General features: G+C 57.7%; 1 protein-coding gene across 2 annotated transcripts in view; it reads right to left on the bottom strand.

The window, feature by feature from the left end:
• NAV1 (neuron navigator 1) overlaps nucleotides 1-18,019 on the bottom strand; it is a 63,520-nt gene extending 45,501 nt beyond the window's left edge. For both annotated transcript variants that reach the window (XM_014946326.1, XM_014946327.1), the window contains exon 1: nucleotides 17,719-18,019. In XM_014946326.1, coding sequence (XP_014801812.1) covers nucleotides 17,719-18,019 — 301 coding nt within the window. The remainder of the gene's footprint in view (nucleotides 1-17,718) is intronic.
• Between the last annotated feature and the right edge of the window lies 1 nt (nucleotide 18,020).

Raw genomic sequence — 18,020 nt, 5'->3', positions numbered from 1 at the left:
CAGGGAAGGGCATCAGCCATTGCACCAGGGGGTCCCCCAAGAGCACCTCGAGGCAGGGCAGAAGGCTGCCCACCTCAGGCTCCCCCAGCCCCAGGGGGGCAAACCCAGCTTAAACGAGTTCCAGGCTCGTTAGTGGATCTATTGTTGCCACCTCCCGCGGGAGGAGGGAGATAACCGAGGCTATTTTTGCTTCCATCTGGGGAATCATTTCCCTCCAACGCGTACTGCCACGATGCTAATTTTTAAGGCTGATGATTAATTGATGTCAGGCTCATTATGGGGCCAACAGATCCCTCTTCCCCAGGAGCCCCAAGGACGGGGGGGACGTGTTTTGACAGATGTCGTTCGAGCCGCATGAGAGTGACGTCCTAACAACAGAGGAAAATAGGAGCCATTACCATGGAAAGCCCTGGAAATGGGAAGGGAAGTGCCTGCACGCGACCCCAGCGCCCTTCCCCGCACACCCTCTAATCAGCCCTTCACGCTCTGCCCTGACGGTTACCAGGGTTTTGCTCCCGGAGATAAACGGCCATTGTGCGAGCGCGGGGGTAATTGAATCTCCTGCCTGCGGCGCGGGCAGCGGGGAGGGCTCGGCCTTTCTTCTCCCCCCGGCCCAGCCCCGCAGGAGGGCCAGGTGCCAAATTCACTCTGGCACCGGGCACAGCAGCCTGCAGGGAGCCAGGAGCCAGCCCACCACACACAGCACCTCCAGGATCCCACAGGGCTCAGGGTCTCCCTCCATCTGCAGCCCCCAGCAGCGGGGTGGGTGAGCTGTGGGGTGCCTGGGGGTGCTGGTCCTACCAGGCACCGAGGGGCAAGATTCACCCCCTGAAAATTGTAGCAGCATCTGCAGTAGCAACCCAGGCAGGGCTGAGGACCAAGGTGCACATCACACGTTTGGGGGTGCCTTTGGTCCACCCCACCAGCGGCGCTGCCCGGGTGATGTTCATCCCAAAGCAAACCCGCTGGGCTCTCCCAGGGATGCAGCGGGACACAGGGAGCAGCAGGGGGTCTGCTGGGGTCTGCTGTGGCTCTGGCAGTGACACACCAAAATCCTGCATTTGTCCCCCTGACCCTCCATGCAGCCAACAGGAACCAGCAGCTCCGAGGCCCTGCCCAGAGCTGGGTTAAGACATCCCAGTAGCTCAGTGAAGAGCCTGAGCTGCCCCTCGTTAGTGCAGGTGAACCCTGCTGCCCCCCAGGACCACCCCCCACTGCCGTAAGGGAAGGTAAAGCATTGCACCAGCGGCACACTGCCCACCCCACTGCACAGCACCATTGCCTCCTCCTCTTCCTCCGGATCTGCCCCGGGAAGGTGCCGGGAGCAGTGTCGGCCCCACACACCTCTCTCCCCAGCCCCCCTCCTCCTGCAGCCCCACACCCGGCACAGCGGCTGCAGCGACGCCCAGGCTTTCACCCTGCCCCCTCGCACTGCTGCCCGCAGCCCCTTGCTGGGGAGATGCCGGGTCTCCGCCGGCAAGGTGAGCCGTACCGCTCTCCAGCCAGCCATCCTCAGCCCCGCCAAACCCTCCACCCGCTCTCTGGAGTCCACGCTGCTGATCTGCCCGTGCTATTATTACGAACTTGTTTTAATTGCTGCGCAGCGCCTCGAGCACCCTTCACAGGGAGAGGGATGCATATGAATAAATTGTCTATTCTTAGCCCTCTCGGTTCCCTGCTGGGAGCGCAGGAGCGAGGGCTCGGCGGCAGGACCCGCACCGTCCCCCGGCTGCTTCCAACCTGCCCCACCTCCCCCAGTGGGTCCTCACCACCAGGAAAAGGTTTTCTCAAGCAGCAGTTGTGTTTTCCCACCAAAGGGCATTTTCAGAGAAGGAAGATCCTGTCTCCTTCAGGAAACCCACGTGCGCCACAGGAGGGAAGGGGATGGTTGGGACCAGAAATCTCTGTGTCACTGCTGTGGGAGCCACCACCCGGTCCCTGCTCTTGTCCCCAGGACCCCAAAGCCCACTCCACCTCTGCCCAGGTGCCCCAGCGGGGCTGGGGGACAGCAGGGAGGAAGAGTGCTCTTCACCTCAAATCCCTCACAGCGAGGGGAGAGGCTCTGACACGCTTTAGGACTCGATGCAAAGAATTGCCTTTCCACCGCACGAGTCCTAATTTTACCCTGGGCTTGGCAGTGCCAGGGATGGGCAGGGCAGAGAATGCTCCAGAAAAGGCACTGACAGCAGGGATTTCAGTGGAGCATCCCAGATCTCCACCTTGTGCCAGCTCCCGCCACCACCCTCCACACACACCCACCAACAGCAAGGGCTGAGGGACGTGCGGTGACAGTGGCCACAAGCCCCCAGGCACATGGGCTCACTCTGATATTAAACAGGAGAGCAGCCGCTCATTGCTGCACTGGAGTTTGAAGGCAAGCCCCATCCCCATGTGCTGCAGGAACCACTTAAGCATGTCAAGAGCCTGTCGAGTCTAACACCCCAGTCCGGACAGTTTGGGATCCCCCCCACCAGGCTGGAGATAACGCCATTCCCCAAAGAGCCAAGCGCCAGGCAGCACCCTCCCGGGGACACGACCCCCCGAGGACGGCGCAGCGGGGTCTCCGGCAGCCAGGGTTTATCCCCTGAGACATCCCACCTCCACACAACGGCTGCCTGCGCCGGACAAACCCGCTCCACCGTGGGAAGCGGCGCTGCAATGTGCTTTGAGCTCTTCTCCCCACATTTGCTCCGGGGGCCTGTCCAAGCCCTGCTGATGCACAGCCCAGAGCCGCGACCGCTGCAGGAAGAGCGGAGCCAATACTACAGCCTGGGGGAAAGCATCAGCCAAAAGTCACTCAAACAAGGAAGCGATTTGTCTTCTCCTGGCTGCGCTTCCCCCTGACAAAGGAGCACGGAGCAGGGAAGGCGGTTGCCATCACGTGCGGCGAACTGACCAAGCGACCACCGAACCGGCGACTGGGAGTGCTCACACCAGGAGCCTGACAGATAAAACAGAACAGGGGAAAAGGGATGAAAAAAGAAACACCATGTGACCCCTCCCTCGATCCAAGCCAGGCATCACATCCAACAGTTCTGAATATGAAATACACACAATGAGCTCCAGCGAGTAATTAATCCCTTCAGGAACACTGTAAGTGATTGCAGACAGTTCACCAAGAAAAAAAAAATAAAATTGGAAAGTCATTGAAAAAATTACCATAAAATGTTTCTTTTTCTGCTCCAGTATGAAATACAATGAGATCTGCTACAAGATTTCCCCTGCTCTGCAAAATTTAAAGGAGATGGATTTAAGCTGTTTTTCTAACAACGCTCAATCTACCTGCCAAGCTGACAGCCGTGAGAAACCAGCCCAGCCCCGGCGAGAGCAGAAGAGCAGCCCGTCTCCACCGTGGGCGCTCAGCTCTCGTCTCAGTGCTGGTGGGGCACGGCGGGGGAGGATTTCTGCAGGGGACGAAGCCCGGCACAGAAAAGTGTTCACAGCACCTCACGACCACATCACCGATCCAAACTCTCCAGATGATTCTTCCAGGTCAGAAGCACAGGAGGTGCTGGTACCAGCACACCGTAAACCCGGCTGATGGAGCAGGAGGAGCCCTCCTGGTGATGAGATTCTGGGCTCCCAGGTGATGCTCAACGCCCCCTCGCCTGCCCCCATCCCTGTGCTCCCTCTTGCCTCCATCATCTTCTTCAGCGTTAAGCAGCCAGCAAAGAGCAGGATGGCTCTGATTCGGGCTGAATTCTGCCCGTTTCACCCAAAGCCCTGTCTCTGCAACTGCCGCCCCAGCCCTGCACACACGGGCAAGGAACCACATCTGTCCACATCTGCCCTGGTGCAAAGCTGCTGCACACAGGGCACCAACCCTGCCGGCCCCACAGAGGGACACCCATCTGGAGCCACGGTGGTGTGTGTGTCCCCTCCAGCCTCAGCCCCCCACCTCCGGGGAGCACGGACCCCATCACAGTGAGGGAGGAAGCGAAGGGCACGGCAGTTGCCTTTTACTTCCATATCTCCATGGCATTTTTCACCCAGCAGCTTCTACTTGTAAAACGAGGTTTTATTAAAAAGAGCATTAGGACATGTATTTTCTCCTGTCAATAAAGTGACTTAAAATTAGTTGGAATTTTAAAATTAAAAACATACCCTGAACTTTCACTTCCACTTGAGATCACTTTGGTTTTGAAAACAGACTTTTTCCCCCTATCCTCTCCTGGGTTTTCCTCCTCTCTCCTGTTCTCTCCTCACCATGTTTCTGTTTAAAAATTCATCAGGCCAGGGAAAAATTCCGGGGCAGGAAAAGAGGGAAGAAAAAAAAAAAGCGGAAGAAACTGTGGCTTTTGCAAACCCATCTCCACGCAGGGGAGAAGCAGAGCTCCAGACTTTCCTTCCTCCTCTTGGAAAGCGAGAGGCGCTCAGAAGGACAAGGGAATATCGTATATTAACCAACCTCCCGCACACCCCCGGCAGCAGATGCAGCCTCGCTGACCCTCCACAGAGCCCTGGGATCCTCCCTGGGCTAACGTGGCTGCCCCAGCACGGCAAAGAGCCTCAAACAGGGATAAAAGGATGGATGAGCCAGGAAAACCACCCTGCGTGTCGGCGTGGGACGCAGCCCACTCTGGCACTGACCATAAACCCCGGCTGCTGCTCCCAGCTCATAACAGAGCTCTTGCTCCAGTGAGCCAAGTGCCTGAGCATGTCCAGCTACAGTGTGGCTCCCGGCTGGACGCTGCTTGGTGTGAGGCACGTCCCCCACGCAACACTGATGTGGGGAAGGATTGAGATGTACCAAACACCATTATTCCACAGCAAGGTCACTCCCTCCACCAGTACACCATCCCCGGCGGCTGCTGATGCTGAATGCGCGGTGCTGCCGAAGGGGCAGGGCCATCCCGTGTCCCTGAAGATCCCCGCAGTGTCAGGGGTGGCTCCCAGCCCAGGCTGACCCCTCCACAGCGCCAGAGCTTCCCCACTACAACGTGTATTTTAAGGACAGCTGCTGCACTCTCTGCACAGGACGCGTGTAACGTCTGCTTACGAGCAAGAACGCTCCGCAAGGGGATGAAAAGCTATATGGAAATGGAAGATCATTACCATGATCTCCTTGGAAACATCCCATAGGAGCAAGTTTTTCTTCCTCCTCCTTCTCTCTCTCCCCATGTGCCCGAATTCTGGCACCCTGTGTGTCGCTTGGCGTTGCCTCAGCACTGTGGGTCCAAAATCCAGGCGTCTGATTTCTAAAGCCATTGTCTAGGATGTGCTATTGAGCTGCAAAACATGGATGGTTTGGGATGGAAAACAGGCATCTCTTGCAATACAAAAAGAAGCTGGCAACCCAGATTTCATTTGTCTTTGAAGCTATAGAGAATCTCAACCAAACAAAATTTGCTTTACTCCCACAAAGGGAACGAGAACCTTAGCAACAAAACAAATCAGCACCTCTGCCCCCTGAACGCCGGGATGAGCAAACGGAGAGCAGAGCAAAGGGAGCCCGGCTTCGCCCCACTGGTCACCGCCGCGGCGCGGAGCGGCTGCTTTGGGAAAGCAGCACGGCAGCATTGTACGCCTTAACACGCTCCGCTTGGGAACGCGAGGCTGGAAAAGCTGCTTTGCAAATTTCCTTTTGAATGGGAGGTCCGGGTTCCTCTCCTCCCCGTGTGCCCTTACGTTTCGCAAGTGCTCACGCAGCCTGTTCAAGGCAGGAAGATTTTCAGGAACCCCAAGAGTTTCACCAGTTTTAGCACAATGACTATTTGCCGAGGAAAAATCACCCTGGAAAATTTATTACTTGCTATTCGTTTTCAAAAGTAAGCGGGGCCGGAAAGCTCAGAGCAGAGCAAACAGCAGCTGAGCTGAGATTTAATCCTGCCCCCAGGTTACTGTACTTTCCCCACAACTAATAAGCTATCTGATGGGAGGCGACCTCCCACCACAAGCAACGCTGCCACGCAAATTCTGCTTGCGGAGGGTTTTCAGAGCAGCTTTAAAATCCCAACCTCCAGGCCCCACTATGCGCAGCCCCGAAAGCATCTCACAGGCTCCAGGAAGAGATTCCCTGGCTCATCCCCCATGCTGCTTTATGAGCCGGGCCGTTCCTCCCCCCCTCGCAGGAACCAGCCACATGTTCTCCATCTGGGAGCAGATGCCCATGAGCCAATAAGCTCAACTTGGAAAACTAACTGAAAATAGCACAAAATTTCTGAGTGCTCCACAGACCACGGCCGGATGATGGATATTAATGCTCCAGCAGCACCGGGACACCGTTTGGCACGATGCAACAAAAGCACAGCTATAAGGGTTCAGGGAAATGAAAAGGAGATGGCTGAAGGGAGAACATCTGAAGGGAGCTACAGGAGAGCCAGAGAGGGACTCTTTGTCAGGAAGTGCAGTGACAGGAGAAGGGGTAACGGTTTTAAATTGGAAGAGGGGAGATTTAGATTAGATATGAGGAAGAAATTCTTTACTGTGAGGGTGGTGAGACACTGGAACAGGTTGCCCAGGGAGGTGGGAGATGCCCCATCCCTGGAAGTGTTTAAGGCCAGGCTGGATGGGGCTTTGAGCAACCTGGTCTAGTGGAGGTGTCCCTGCCCAGGGCAGGGGGGTTGGAACTCGATGATCTTTAAGGTCCCTTCCAAGTCTGACCATTCTGTGATGGTGCTGGTGCCTGAGCATCTGCCCTCTCCCAAAAGTTCTTGCCCGTAAGGAAGAAGGGTCTCGGTCTGCTGGAAAATCAGTCCCCAAACTGCTGCTGTGCTCAGCCTGGTGTATTGAAGGACACCAGTTCTGTCCCTCCTGCATCCCTGAAACCACTGGGAGACATTCTGGTCTCCAAGGTAAACCCAAAGAGCCGCAGGGCTGCTGTAGCTCTGTCAGGCTGTAGCGACTCCCTTGCAGCTGCGTGGGCTGGGGACAGCAGTGCGATAGCCCTGTCTCTTGTGCTCCGACACAGGGCAAATCCTGGGAGAAAGGCTGAGACACCAGGCAGGGCAGGAGCCCAGCCGTGCCTGCGGCACCGCCAGCACAGGACCAAGGAGCGGGACGTCTGGGGTTTGTTCTGGCTCCTGCTGCTCCCTGCGGGGTCAGGATGCAGCCAGCTTTTGGGTGCATTTAACCACTCGACAGTAGGAGACAGAAGGTCCAGACAGTGATAAATCCAGCCTCAAATCAACCCAGGGTGAGCCATCAAAAGGGAATTTGCCAAAAAGACAAGGCACTTATGATCTGTGAGCCCCCAGCTATGTACAGCCTGAGGCACAAAGACTCAGGTCTGCGGCTGGGAGCCAGGCAAATGCCGGTGCTTCCCCTTGGCCAGAGATCACACAACATGTTCTCCAGGCTGAGCAGGATTTGAACCCCATGCCAAGTCTACGTGCATGTTATTTGGGAGAGAAACCATCACTACCAGGAGCCAAGGGGTCCATTGCATGCTGGCACCTCTGCTCCCAAGACCACTTGCCCATAGAATGGTTTGGGTGGAAAGGGACCCTTGAAGGCCATCTAGTCCTACCCTTCCTGCCATAAGCAGGGACATCTTCAACTAGGTCAGGTTTCTCAGAGCCCTGTCCAAACTCACCTTGAAGTTTGCAGGGATGGGGCATCTCCCACCTCCCTGGGCAACCTGGGACAGTGCTTCATCACCCTCATTGTGAAGAAATTTCTTCCTTATATCTAGTCTTAATCTCCCCTCTTTTAGCTAAAAACCATTACCCCTTATCCTATCGCTACAGGCCCAAGATGCAACACATGGACTGTCCAATGGACTCCAATTCCCAGGAAAGGTTTTCGTTACGTTTTCGAATGCCCCTGGGGTCTGTGGGAGGTGCAGGAGCGTAGGGCTGTCATCTTCCACCACGTCTGGTGGTTGGGGCAGCACCAGGGACAACCCTGGGGGCTGTCCCCGTTGACTCCACTCTGCTGCCTGACGTCAGTAGCCTTGTCCTGACCTGACCCAGCGGGACAGGGAAGCAACACACCAAGCACCAGCTCAGTGAGACTCAATTCGCTCCCACCTTTCGGTCTGCAGCTGCATCGAGCCCAGCGAAGCCTGGCTGCAGCACCAGCACGGGCCTCTCCGGGCTCACGGCAGCGATGTCTCTGGTGCTATCTGTCCATCTTCCCTGCTGGGATGGGGAAGAAGCTGGACTTCATTTTTTCCCTTGCTTTTGCACCACACATTGGGAGTTTGGATCCATCTCCTCGTCACTCCCTTGTTGTACTGAAAGTCCGGAGGCCAAAGGCGAGGTGGCTGCAAAAGGCCATGGCTGGGTGGCTGGGGGTCCTGCACTTGTGGTAGCCACAACAGCCATGGCCTCGCATCAGCCAGACTGTCCCAGTTCCCAGCCACAACCAGTCAAATGCCTTTCCTCCTGCCTTTAACATGCAGGGACTCAGTTGTCCCCTCTCCTGCAGAGCAGTGCTCCCACCTCAGAGCCTGCTGAAATGCCCCTGCCTCGGCCAGCCCCGCTGCCGTTGGGCTTGTTCATGACGCTGTACTCCCCCCTGCAAAGCCTTCTGCAGCTTCTGGGCCACGAAGGCTGGGAAAAGCTTTGGGATGTGGGAGCAGGCGCCTGCGAGGCTGACAGCATGTCCCCCGCGGCACCACACCAGGAACCGGCCGGGGAGAGACGCTCTCACCCCATCAGAGGGCCCGCAGCGTGTTTTCTGCCAGCCCGGCTCACCTCGGGGAGCTCCCGCGCCACGGCAATCGATGCGAATTAGCCACTATCTATTCTTCCACTTGTTTGCATCAGCTTGGAAATATAATGCCAAGCCAGAGATAAAGGGAAATGGAAACACCCCGACAGCATCTAACGCTTCCAGCCTGAGGGGCTCGTTAAAGAGATGAGTTTCAACATCGGAGGTCCCAGCCCGAATAGCAGGTTCCTTCACCTTGCTCCCCAAGCACATCCCTCCCTGCAGCACCCACATCTCCCCACACACCCGACTATGAAAGGGAAGGGCTGCTCTCCATGGGGTGGGTTCTACGGGGCCCAAACTGTGCCCACATAGAATGGTTAGATTTGGAAGGGACCTTAAAGATCATCAAGTTCCAACCCCCCTGCCCTGGGCAGGGACACCTCCACTAGACCAGGTTGCTCAAAGCCCCATCCAGCTTGGCCTTGAATCCTCCAGGGATGGGGCAGCCACAGCTTCTCTGGACAACCTGTTCCAGGGTCTCACCACCCTCACAGTAAAGAATTTCTTCCTCATATCTAATCTAAATCTCCCCTCTTCCAATTTAAAACCATTCCCCCTTGTCCTGTCACTACACTTCCTGACAGAGTCCCTCTCCAGCTCTCCTGTAGCTCCCTTCAGACACTGGAAGGCTGCCATGAGGTCTCCCCGGAGCCTCCTCTTCTCCAGGCTGAACAACCCCAGCTCTCTCAGCCTGTCTTCACAGGGGAGGTGCTCCATCCTTCTGATCATCTTCGTGGCCCTCCGCTGGACCCGTTCCAACAGGTCCATGTCCTTCCTGTGTTGAGGACAGCTTTGGGGGTCCCCACCATGATCCCTGCAAAAGGCTGACCGTGTCCTGCCAAGGACGGGGCTGTACAGCCGTGCCACGACAAACCAGCTGATCCACCCACCTCCCCCCACGCTAGAAAAAACACCGGGATAAACTCCTTTTTGTGTCAATCCAGGCTGGCACAGGACCAAGACGTACCCCACGCCGACACGCAGGAAGCCTGAGACAACGATGCTGCGCATGGGCAACGGACGTGTGATTTTGAGAAGCGTCTCATCAGTGAGCTATTCTCAGCCCACAGCGATGCTGAGAGCTCGCAGGGCTATAAATAGCCACCCAGGGAGCCGTACCTGAGCCGCGGCTCCGAACGTGCTTCACGGCCGCTCGCTGCATCGGGAGAGCCAGGCTCAGCACGGGGCAGGGGGACATCACAGTCCCACTGAGAAAGGACAGAGGTGTGAGCTTCACAAAAGCTCAGCTTTAGCCACTCTGGGCTCCCAGTAGACCCAGTAAGGACTGGGTTTGGCCACGACTGTGCACTTCATAAGGGCGCTACTGAAGAAACCTGCCTGGCTGCAGGGTCTCATTGCCAGCTTTGTCACACCTTGTGATAAAACGTGCCAGAGGTGGGATGTGGAGCAACCCCAGATCCCAGCCACCCAGACTGGTGCCCAGCGGGGCTGGCACTAGAAATAAAAGCATTTCAGCCCTTCCCTGGAGCTAAAGGTGGAGTGCTGCCCCTCTGCCATGCTGCAGCCAGGACATTTCTCACACACTGCAGGCTTCAGCACCCACAGCACAGCTCTTCCCATTTTTCTGGCTTGCATGAGAACAACCACAACCTCCAGCACCTTCACCAAGCTACAGAGGACCTCAGCCACAAGCCATCCTTCCACCTCACCGTGCAGGAGAGGCTCCCATCCCACAGCCAAGCCCAGCCGACCGGCTAGCAATCCAGTGGAGCTGGCATGGAGCCCAGCCCTCCCACCACGTCACCTGTGGCTGGGAGTCAGGCTCCCAACCTGTCAAGGGAACCATGGCTTCGTGAGCACAGCAGAAAACCCCCAGTTCCAGTTCCCAGTTGAAAGTCACCTCCTGGGTCCCCTTTACCCCTTTAGAAGACCCCTCCTGGCCAACTCACCATCCCCTCCATACCCTCACTGCCACTGGGTGAGATCCCACCTGGAGGAAAGGTGAGGGCAGAGCAGCCCTGCCTTTACACCTTCAGAAACTAATTCCTGGATTTGCCATAAATTCAGGGAGATGCTTCAGGCCAGACCCTTGCAGGTAGGTTGGCCAGGGGAGGGCTGCACAGCACTCAGCTCTTGATGAGCAGGAGGGCTCTAGGACAGAGCCAACGAGGCTGACACAAAACCCAGGAGGGATGTGGAGTGAGTAAGCATCACCGATGCCCACACCAGGGAGCCGTGGAAAACGCTGCTCTCCCCACAGCACTGACCACTCACATGTTCTCAAAGGAGGAGGCACATGTCCCTGCTGCAGGATGCATCTGCGTTTTGCTGGGCAGTGCAGGGGGACGTGCCAGCCTCTGATCTGCCCGGGCAGCACCTCCAGGGTGGTGACATGCCACGCTGGCCCCTGCACCGGGGCCACAAGGCTCTTGAGCCACCTCCCTGCTGCCAGGCTGCTCCCAGGGGCGAGGAAAACCTCCTCCCAGCCACGCTGCGCTTGTACTAAGCTCCCCAACGAGGATTCCAGCAGCTCCTTCCAGTGGGAGATGAATCTCAGCCCTTCTTCTGAATTAATAAAAAATACATTACTGCCTCAATTGGACAAGCGTAAGGAATGAAAGAAACGCTCAAGCGAAACAAAATGTGGAAGAAATGGATTAGAGGAAAGACGAGCAGAGCAGGGGGTACACCGGGCACTGCTCTTCAGTGTCACACCCGCCTCAACACAGGCACATCTCCATTTGCACAGCTTCTAATCTCAGCCCTGCAATGCAGCATCCCCTGCCTTCCCAGCTCCCCTCCGCGCTCGGCTCCCCGGCTCCGAGCTGCAATGCAGCAGCGTGGGAAAGCCCCGCTCCCCCTGCACCCCGCGTCCCTCCCGAGGCTGTGCCCGGCCTCCCCGAGCTCACCGCTTCCCCGCCGGAGAACCGGCAACCCCTCCCCTGCCTGCCCCAGGAGAGCCACTTCATGCACCCGGAGGAGGACATGACTTCGCAGGGGACAGGGCAGAATCACAGCGTATCTGATCCCCCACACTCTGTGTCCCCCCACGAGGGACCCTCAAGGCACGAAGCCTGGTGAGGGCAAGGACTAAGCTCCCCTCAAAGGATGGAGCCATCTCCGCTCCACCCAGTGTGTGGATCCAGATTCAGCAGCTTCACTGCCAGGCTCCAACCACAGCTGCCACTGGTACCACCACCAACCACCGGCACAGCCCTGGGACATGCTGCCACCGCGCACACAGGGCACCAAATGCCACATGCACGTTGGCACAAAGGATGCCCTGGACCAAACAAGTGACCAAGTCGGAGGACGTGTCAGCCCAACACCACAGAGCCAGGTGAGTGGCATGGGCTGACCCTGAGACCGCAGCCCTACAGAACACCAGCTGGTCCCCCCAGGCAGGGCTGGGGCTCAGCCAGGAGGCACACGCTGGCCACGGCAGACGGGCTGGCGTCACTCACAGGTTACACACCTCGGAGGGTGCACACTCTGGCTCCGCGCTGAGCTGGAACCAATGCTCCCCCACGCAGCGAGCACAAGCATCAGCCAAGTGCCGTCCTCAGATGCTCGAGTGAGAACGGGCAGGGAGGACCAGAGAAATTGTTGCCTGGCACCACGAGAAGCTGCATTGGAAGGCAGTGAGCGGGTAACCCAAACGGACATAACATGGTGATGGCAGAGAGGACACACACCACAGGGTGAGAAGCCAAAGACACAAAGCTGGGGACGGGGGCACCAGCAGGGGAGTCTCCAGAAGGACCCAGCCAAGCTGGAAGGACATTGCTGAGGAGGCACCTGGACCAGGCAGGACCCACAACTGTGCTTCTGCAAGAGCAAACCATCCCAGGACCCTCAGTAGTTTCTCTCAGGGATGGCAAGGTCTTGAGGGGACATCAGGTCCCACTGTGGTCACACCCCACCAGCAGATCCCAAATAGCATTTCCAGAATTGCATTCATTTATATATTTTCTCAGTGGACAAATACTGTATTTGGGGGCAAGAATCAGGCAGTCACTGGGAAAGGCCCATTGGAACAGTGATTTTCAGGCTCTTTTGGGGAGGAACTTGTTTCAGCAGCGCATACTCAAATATTTTTGTCTTTAAGTGTTTGCTCTGCTACTTTTCCAGGGGAAATTTTGAAAGACAAATCTGGATTTACTTTTTTAAGCACTTTTTCTGCATTGCCACTACCACTGGGAACGTGCCATATCCCGGAACAGCTTCAGCAGAAAGCTCTGGGACCCTCGGGTGACGTTTCCAGACCTCCTCCCCAGTCACTGCAGCCATCTCAGCTGGAGAGAGGAGACATCTACTCCTCACTGTCAGCCCCTAGGAGCAGGCTAGAAGCAGCAACATGACCAAGTACCTCTCCCCTTTCTCCTCACCCCTATGCCAAACGCAGGAGTCCAGCCCTGCAGCCAGAAGGAAATAAATCCCCACCCCAACAACCTTGTTACCCGGGCACCGTCACACAGGGGCCTTAAGAGAGAAATACCGTAAGCGTGACAGAGATATCAGGACAGCCACACCGCTTTACGAGGCAATAACCCGCTCCCGTCCCTCTGAAGAGCTACTTGGTCTCTGACCTCCTTATGGTCTCCTGCCAGAGAGCCTGGCTATTGCACAGCACTGCAACGGTGCTTAATTAAACAGCCAGGAACACCATGGGGCAGAGGTAGGAAGACGTGGGGCAGAAGAGCTTCCTGTAACCCCATACCATGTGCCTGGCCAGCAAGGACAGTTACCAGGCGGGGACCTCCTTGGGAAGGGACACCTTGGTGACACTATCTCCACTGGAGCCAGGAACATGCTCACATGGGATGTGGCAAACACCAGCCAAGCATCTTCCCTGCCCTGTGGTTTCTGTGTTTAAACCAACCCCAGTCAGATGCAATGTGAAGCTCCTGCCCCTCAAGGAGTCCATCTGCCCCTACCAGACCCTGGCTCTCCCCACCACCCGGGCTGTTGGCACCCACTGCCCAGCCAGCCCCAGCACCACTGGGGTCTGCTCTGCCTGCAGATCAGCACCGTGGAGGTTCTGGGTCTCCATGGGCACATGCTACCCAGCGAGGACAATCCTGCTGGGGAAGGGTGGCATTGCCTAACCACTGGAAGCCGAGGGCTGCGAGACTGAGACTCTGCACCTGCAGAGTTTGGCAGGGCTGCAAAGACTCCTGCAGCAAGCATTTCGGGGAACACCAACTCCCCTGGGATCACACGTGTGTCCATCTGGGCTCTGGCCCATGCAACACCTGCCACTTATTCGCTGATGCCCATTAGCAGCCACTTAAGAGGCACCACATCCAGCAAGAGATGGCCAAAGAAATGGCTGCAGAAAGTAACTGCCAGATCCTGGAGGTGCTCTGGGGATCTCTAGGTAAGTGCAGCAATCACCCCAGCGCTAACGAACCCGCACCAAGCCCATCTGTGCCCCTGCACCTGCACACTCCTGTCCCCCACAGGCGGGGACGGGCAGGGTGAGCTTCATCCAGCTCCTCACCACGCTGGCCACGCGCCCTCCAAACCCTTCATCCCCTGGCCAGGCGCTGGTGTAATTAGCAACCCCAGCTGCCAGCCTGCTTTGATGAGAAGCCTCAGTCTTTGGTTGACGTGAAATGTATAATTTGGATGATGGAAATAGCCTCTACAAAGCACATGTGGTCGATCTGTCCCAGTGACCTCTCCTGTTTTGCACGGGCTGCTCCGCTTTAAATGTGGTTACATCTCCAGCAGGTCTACAAAGGCTTCGGTGCCATCAAACAGATGACACAGCAGCAGCAACTGAATGAGATGTAGCATTTGGCCACTGTTAAATAAACTGTACTTTTGGCCAACGGAGGCTTGGGAGTTCTTCTGGCAGGAGAAGCCCAAGCTGGCGATGACAAGTCAGGTGTGGAGACCAAAGACGCACAAGGTCTCCACAAACCATTGGAGCAGGGAACTCGGGTGAGGCAGAGGCAGCACAAGCTTCTCACACAGGTCAACAGTTCAAGGACAGTAAGATCTGCAGAGGCTGAAAGTCCCTTCAACTCCCATCTCTTCCCAGCGCAAACCAAGCTTGCGGGTCTTCTCATGCCACTCTGGAGAGAGTGTCCTCCAGCAAACATGGCAAAACCACTCAGGCTGATGTTTCTCTTGCCAAAGGGATCCATAAAAACAGCAGAGAAACCTTCCTTCCCTCCCAAGCACCTCCTGTAGCAACCAGGAGAAAACCCCTCTCCTGGTCCCGCTCACCAGCCCTAGCAGGGTGTGAAGCCCACTCTCCCAAGCAAGTGGGATCCTGTCCCTTCTGGCTCTGTCCCAACTGCAGGAACAACCCCTCCCTTGAGGAGCCAGGTTGTGGAAGATACTGTCACCCCTGGAGAAGGTTTCATCTGCCTAGATCGCACCAGACAACAACCAAAGGGGTCAGGACCAGAAGCTCAGCATGTGTCCAGGTTCATGCATCCACAGCCATGGTTCTGCCACCAGCACACATGAAGTGACAGAACAGCCACCACCACTGTCACACTGCTCCCTCCTCTTGCACATCTCCACCTCCTGTCAGCATCATAGAATGGTTTGGGTAGGAAGGGACCTTAAAGCCCCCCCAGTGCCACCAGCTGCCCTGGGCAGGGACACTTCCCAGCATACCAGGTTGCTCTAAGCCCCCTCCAACCTGCCCTTGAACCCCTCCAGGGATGGGGCAGCCACAGCTTCTCAGGGCAACCTGGGCCAGGCTCTCACCACCCTCACAGCAAATAAGTTCTTCCCAGAGAAATTCCCCACCACACGGACTGTCAAGGTCACAGCTGGCTTGGTTAAGCAGCTGTGACTCAATAGCACAGCTCCCATGGATAGGAGAACAACCCCATGGAAGGGAAGTGACAATTCAGTAGGGTTAAGCTCCTTCCCTGCCCACTCCTGGCATTTTCCCCACCTGACACTGGACAACCAGCCCTCTGTCCCCACCGCAGGAAGCCTGGCACTCCATACATCTTGAAAAATAACCTGTTTCAGCAAACACACAGAGCAGAGGGGTTCAGAGGACAAATTCAGCAGAGTTTGGCCCTCACGAGACAGCCCACCAAGCCTTCAGATGGTAAGTGCAGTCCAAAGGGATGCTCAACACCTCCCAAGGTCAAGGTCAGCCCTGTGGCCCTGACACAGCCAGGGGCTAGGGAACCACCCCAGAAACCAAAGCAGGTGTTGGGGGCATTTCCACAACCCACAGTCTTCCTCAGTGTGTGCTCAAGTCCCTGCAGGCAGCATCTCCAGTGCTCCAGCAACTGCCACAAACCAGAAGCCACTCCCACACGGGCCAGTCCTGCACCCTCAGGGAAGCTGCAAGAATTTCTCTTGGGGGTGCTGAGGAAACCCCTGCCTAAGAGCAGAGCGTCACAGGGGGACACTGAGACCCCCCCCCAGGGAATCCAGCACCAGTAGGTGGAGATGTGTTACTCCCATAAGCGACAAATCCTCCTGCAATCCTGCCCTGCTCCCATGGCATCTGGTGTCACCCTGGCATTAGGGCTGAGGACGGAGGTCCATGAGCCCAGCTGCAGGACCACTAGGGCAGCCTGAGGCCCCGTGGCGAGGCTGACCTGACGTACCCAGCCTGCTCATCCTCAGGGTCTGCCTGCCCACGCCTCGAGTTCACCCCGTGGCTTTCCACCAGCAGCCCCAGTGAGCCCCGGGAGCTGGGGGATCAGGCAGGGTGCACCCCACAGCTGCTGCACTGAGGGCGATGGTCCGGGGAGCTCCATGCCTGTGCCCCCACGCAGGGGCACACACCATGCCAGAGCCCTGCACCGGAGCAGGGGCTGTGACAGCCCAGAGCGGCAGGGTGTGCAGCGGGGAGCCAGAACCAGCCAGCACGGCTTCATGGGCACCCGAGTCCTCCATGTACTCCAGCTCCTCGCTCCACCTCTCCAAACCTCCTCCAGCCAGGGCGAATCTCTTGTCTTTCTCCCCAAGGCAGAGCTCTGCTCACCGTGCAGCTGGGGAAGGCATCTCAAGGCAGCTCTCTCGAGCTAGAGAAGCTCCTGGCCCCCCAAAACAGGGTCCCAAGTGGGGAACTTGAGGGGATCAGACACACCAGAGCTCCCAGCCCTGCCCATAGCACTGCTTCCCCCCCGACTGCCAACCACCAGGGCTTTAAACCCAGATAGCTCAGGCACGGGGAGCACCATGATGGCTGCACAGAAATCATTTGCCACCTTCTCACGCCAGTTTGCCAGACCAAGCAGAGCTCTTTGGAGCCACAAGCTCCTCTGGTCCTTGCCCAGCTGAGCCCACGGGCCCTGCCGGTCGGGACGCAGGGGAGCGTGGGCTCCATTGGGGTGCAGAGGGGTCCCGAGGCCATCGCAGTTTCCTGGAGATCAGCATGCGGCCACAAGGGAAACACAAGGGCCAGGCACTCCTGTACCAACACCTAGTGCCACAGCCCACAGCGGGGGCAGCAGGTCCCCAGGGCAGAGGCATGGCCAGCGCTCGATGCTCTCAAGAAAACCCACCGTGCAGGCTCAGGGATCAAAGCCCTCAGGACAACAAAACACAGGCGGCCACGGGCTGGAACCAGCTCACACAAACCCTGTGGCAGCATCCTTGGAGGACCCTCCTCGGCCAGAGCACAAGACCCTGGAGGAGCTCTGGATCTGAAGCCTCCTGCCCAAAGTGCAGGCAGCGGTGCGGATCCTACACATGGCACCTCCACCAGCAGTCTCCCGGTGAGAGCAGGCAAGGTCAACCCCCAGGGCAAGCCATCGGTTGCCATCAATGGCAAGGGAGTGGCTGTGGCCACCTGGCTGGACAGCTTCCATCATCTTTGGTGGCGTGTAGAGACAAGGGGTGACTGAAAAGACACGTGGGGGAGGACAAGCTCAACCACCACCTGCCATTCTTCCTGGCGAGGAGGCTGGAGCCAAGGCGAGAGGAGGCCGGGTGCCGGCCCTTGGGCTGGCCGATGGCACCTTCGCCCTCAGCATCCCTTTGCCCCCGCTCCAGGTGTCCTCTGGCAGGTCCCTCCCGGGTTGGCAGGAGCCCTCGACGCCTCAGGCCACCGAAGCCCGTCCGTTTCCCCATCCCCTGCCGGCGAGGCGCGACGGCCGCACTCACCCAGCATCTGGCTGAAGAGGAGCTGCTCCAGGTCGCCCAGCACCGTCACCACCAGCTCGGGGTCCACCTTCAGGTAGGGTTTCTCCTCAGCGCCCGCCGCCACCGCCGGCCCCTTCCCACCCAGCAGCTCGTCGTCGCACTTGCCGCCCCCCCCCGCCTCGGGGGCCTTGCTGAGGGGCTTCACCTCGGCGTAGGGCCCGCGGGGGATGCGGCTGGGCTTCCCGGCGGGCGGCGGCTTGGCGGGGCCGGCGGGGCGCGGCGACAGCAGCGAGTGCTCGGAGCGGGACAGGCTCCGCGACATG

The sequence above is a fragment of the Calidris pugnax genome, unplaced genomic scaffold (genome assembly GCF_001431845.1).
Source record: "Calidris pugnax isolate Ruff unplaced genomic scaffold, ASM143184v1 scaffold116, whole genome shotgun sequence".
Classification (NCBI taxonomy): domain Eukaryota; kingdom Metazoa; phylum Chordata; class Aves; order Charadriiformes; family Scolopacidae; genus Calidris; species Calidris pugnax.
This window is presented reverse-complemented; position numbering and strand designations above follow the sequence as displayed.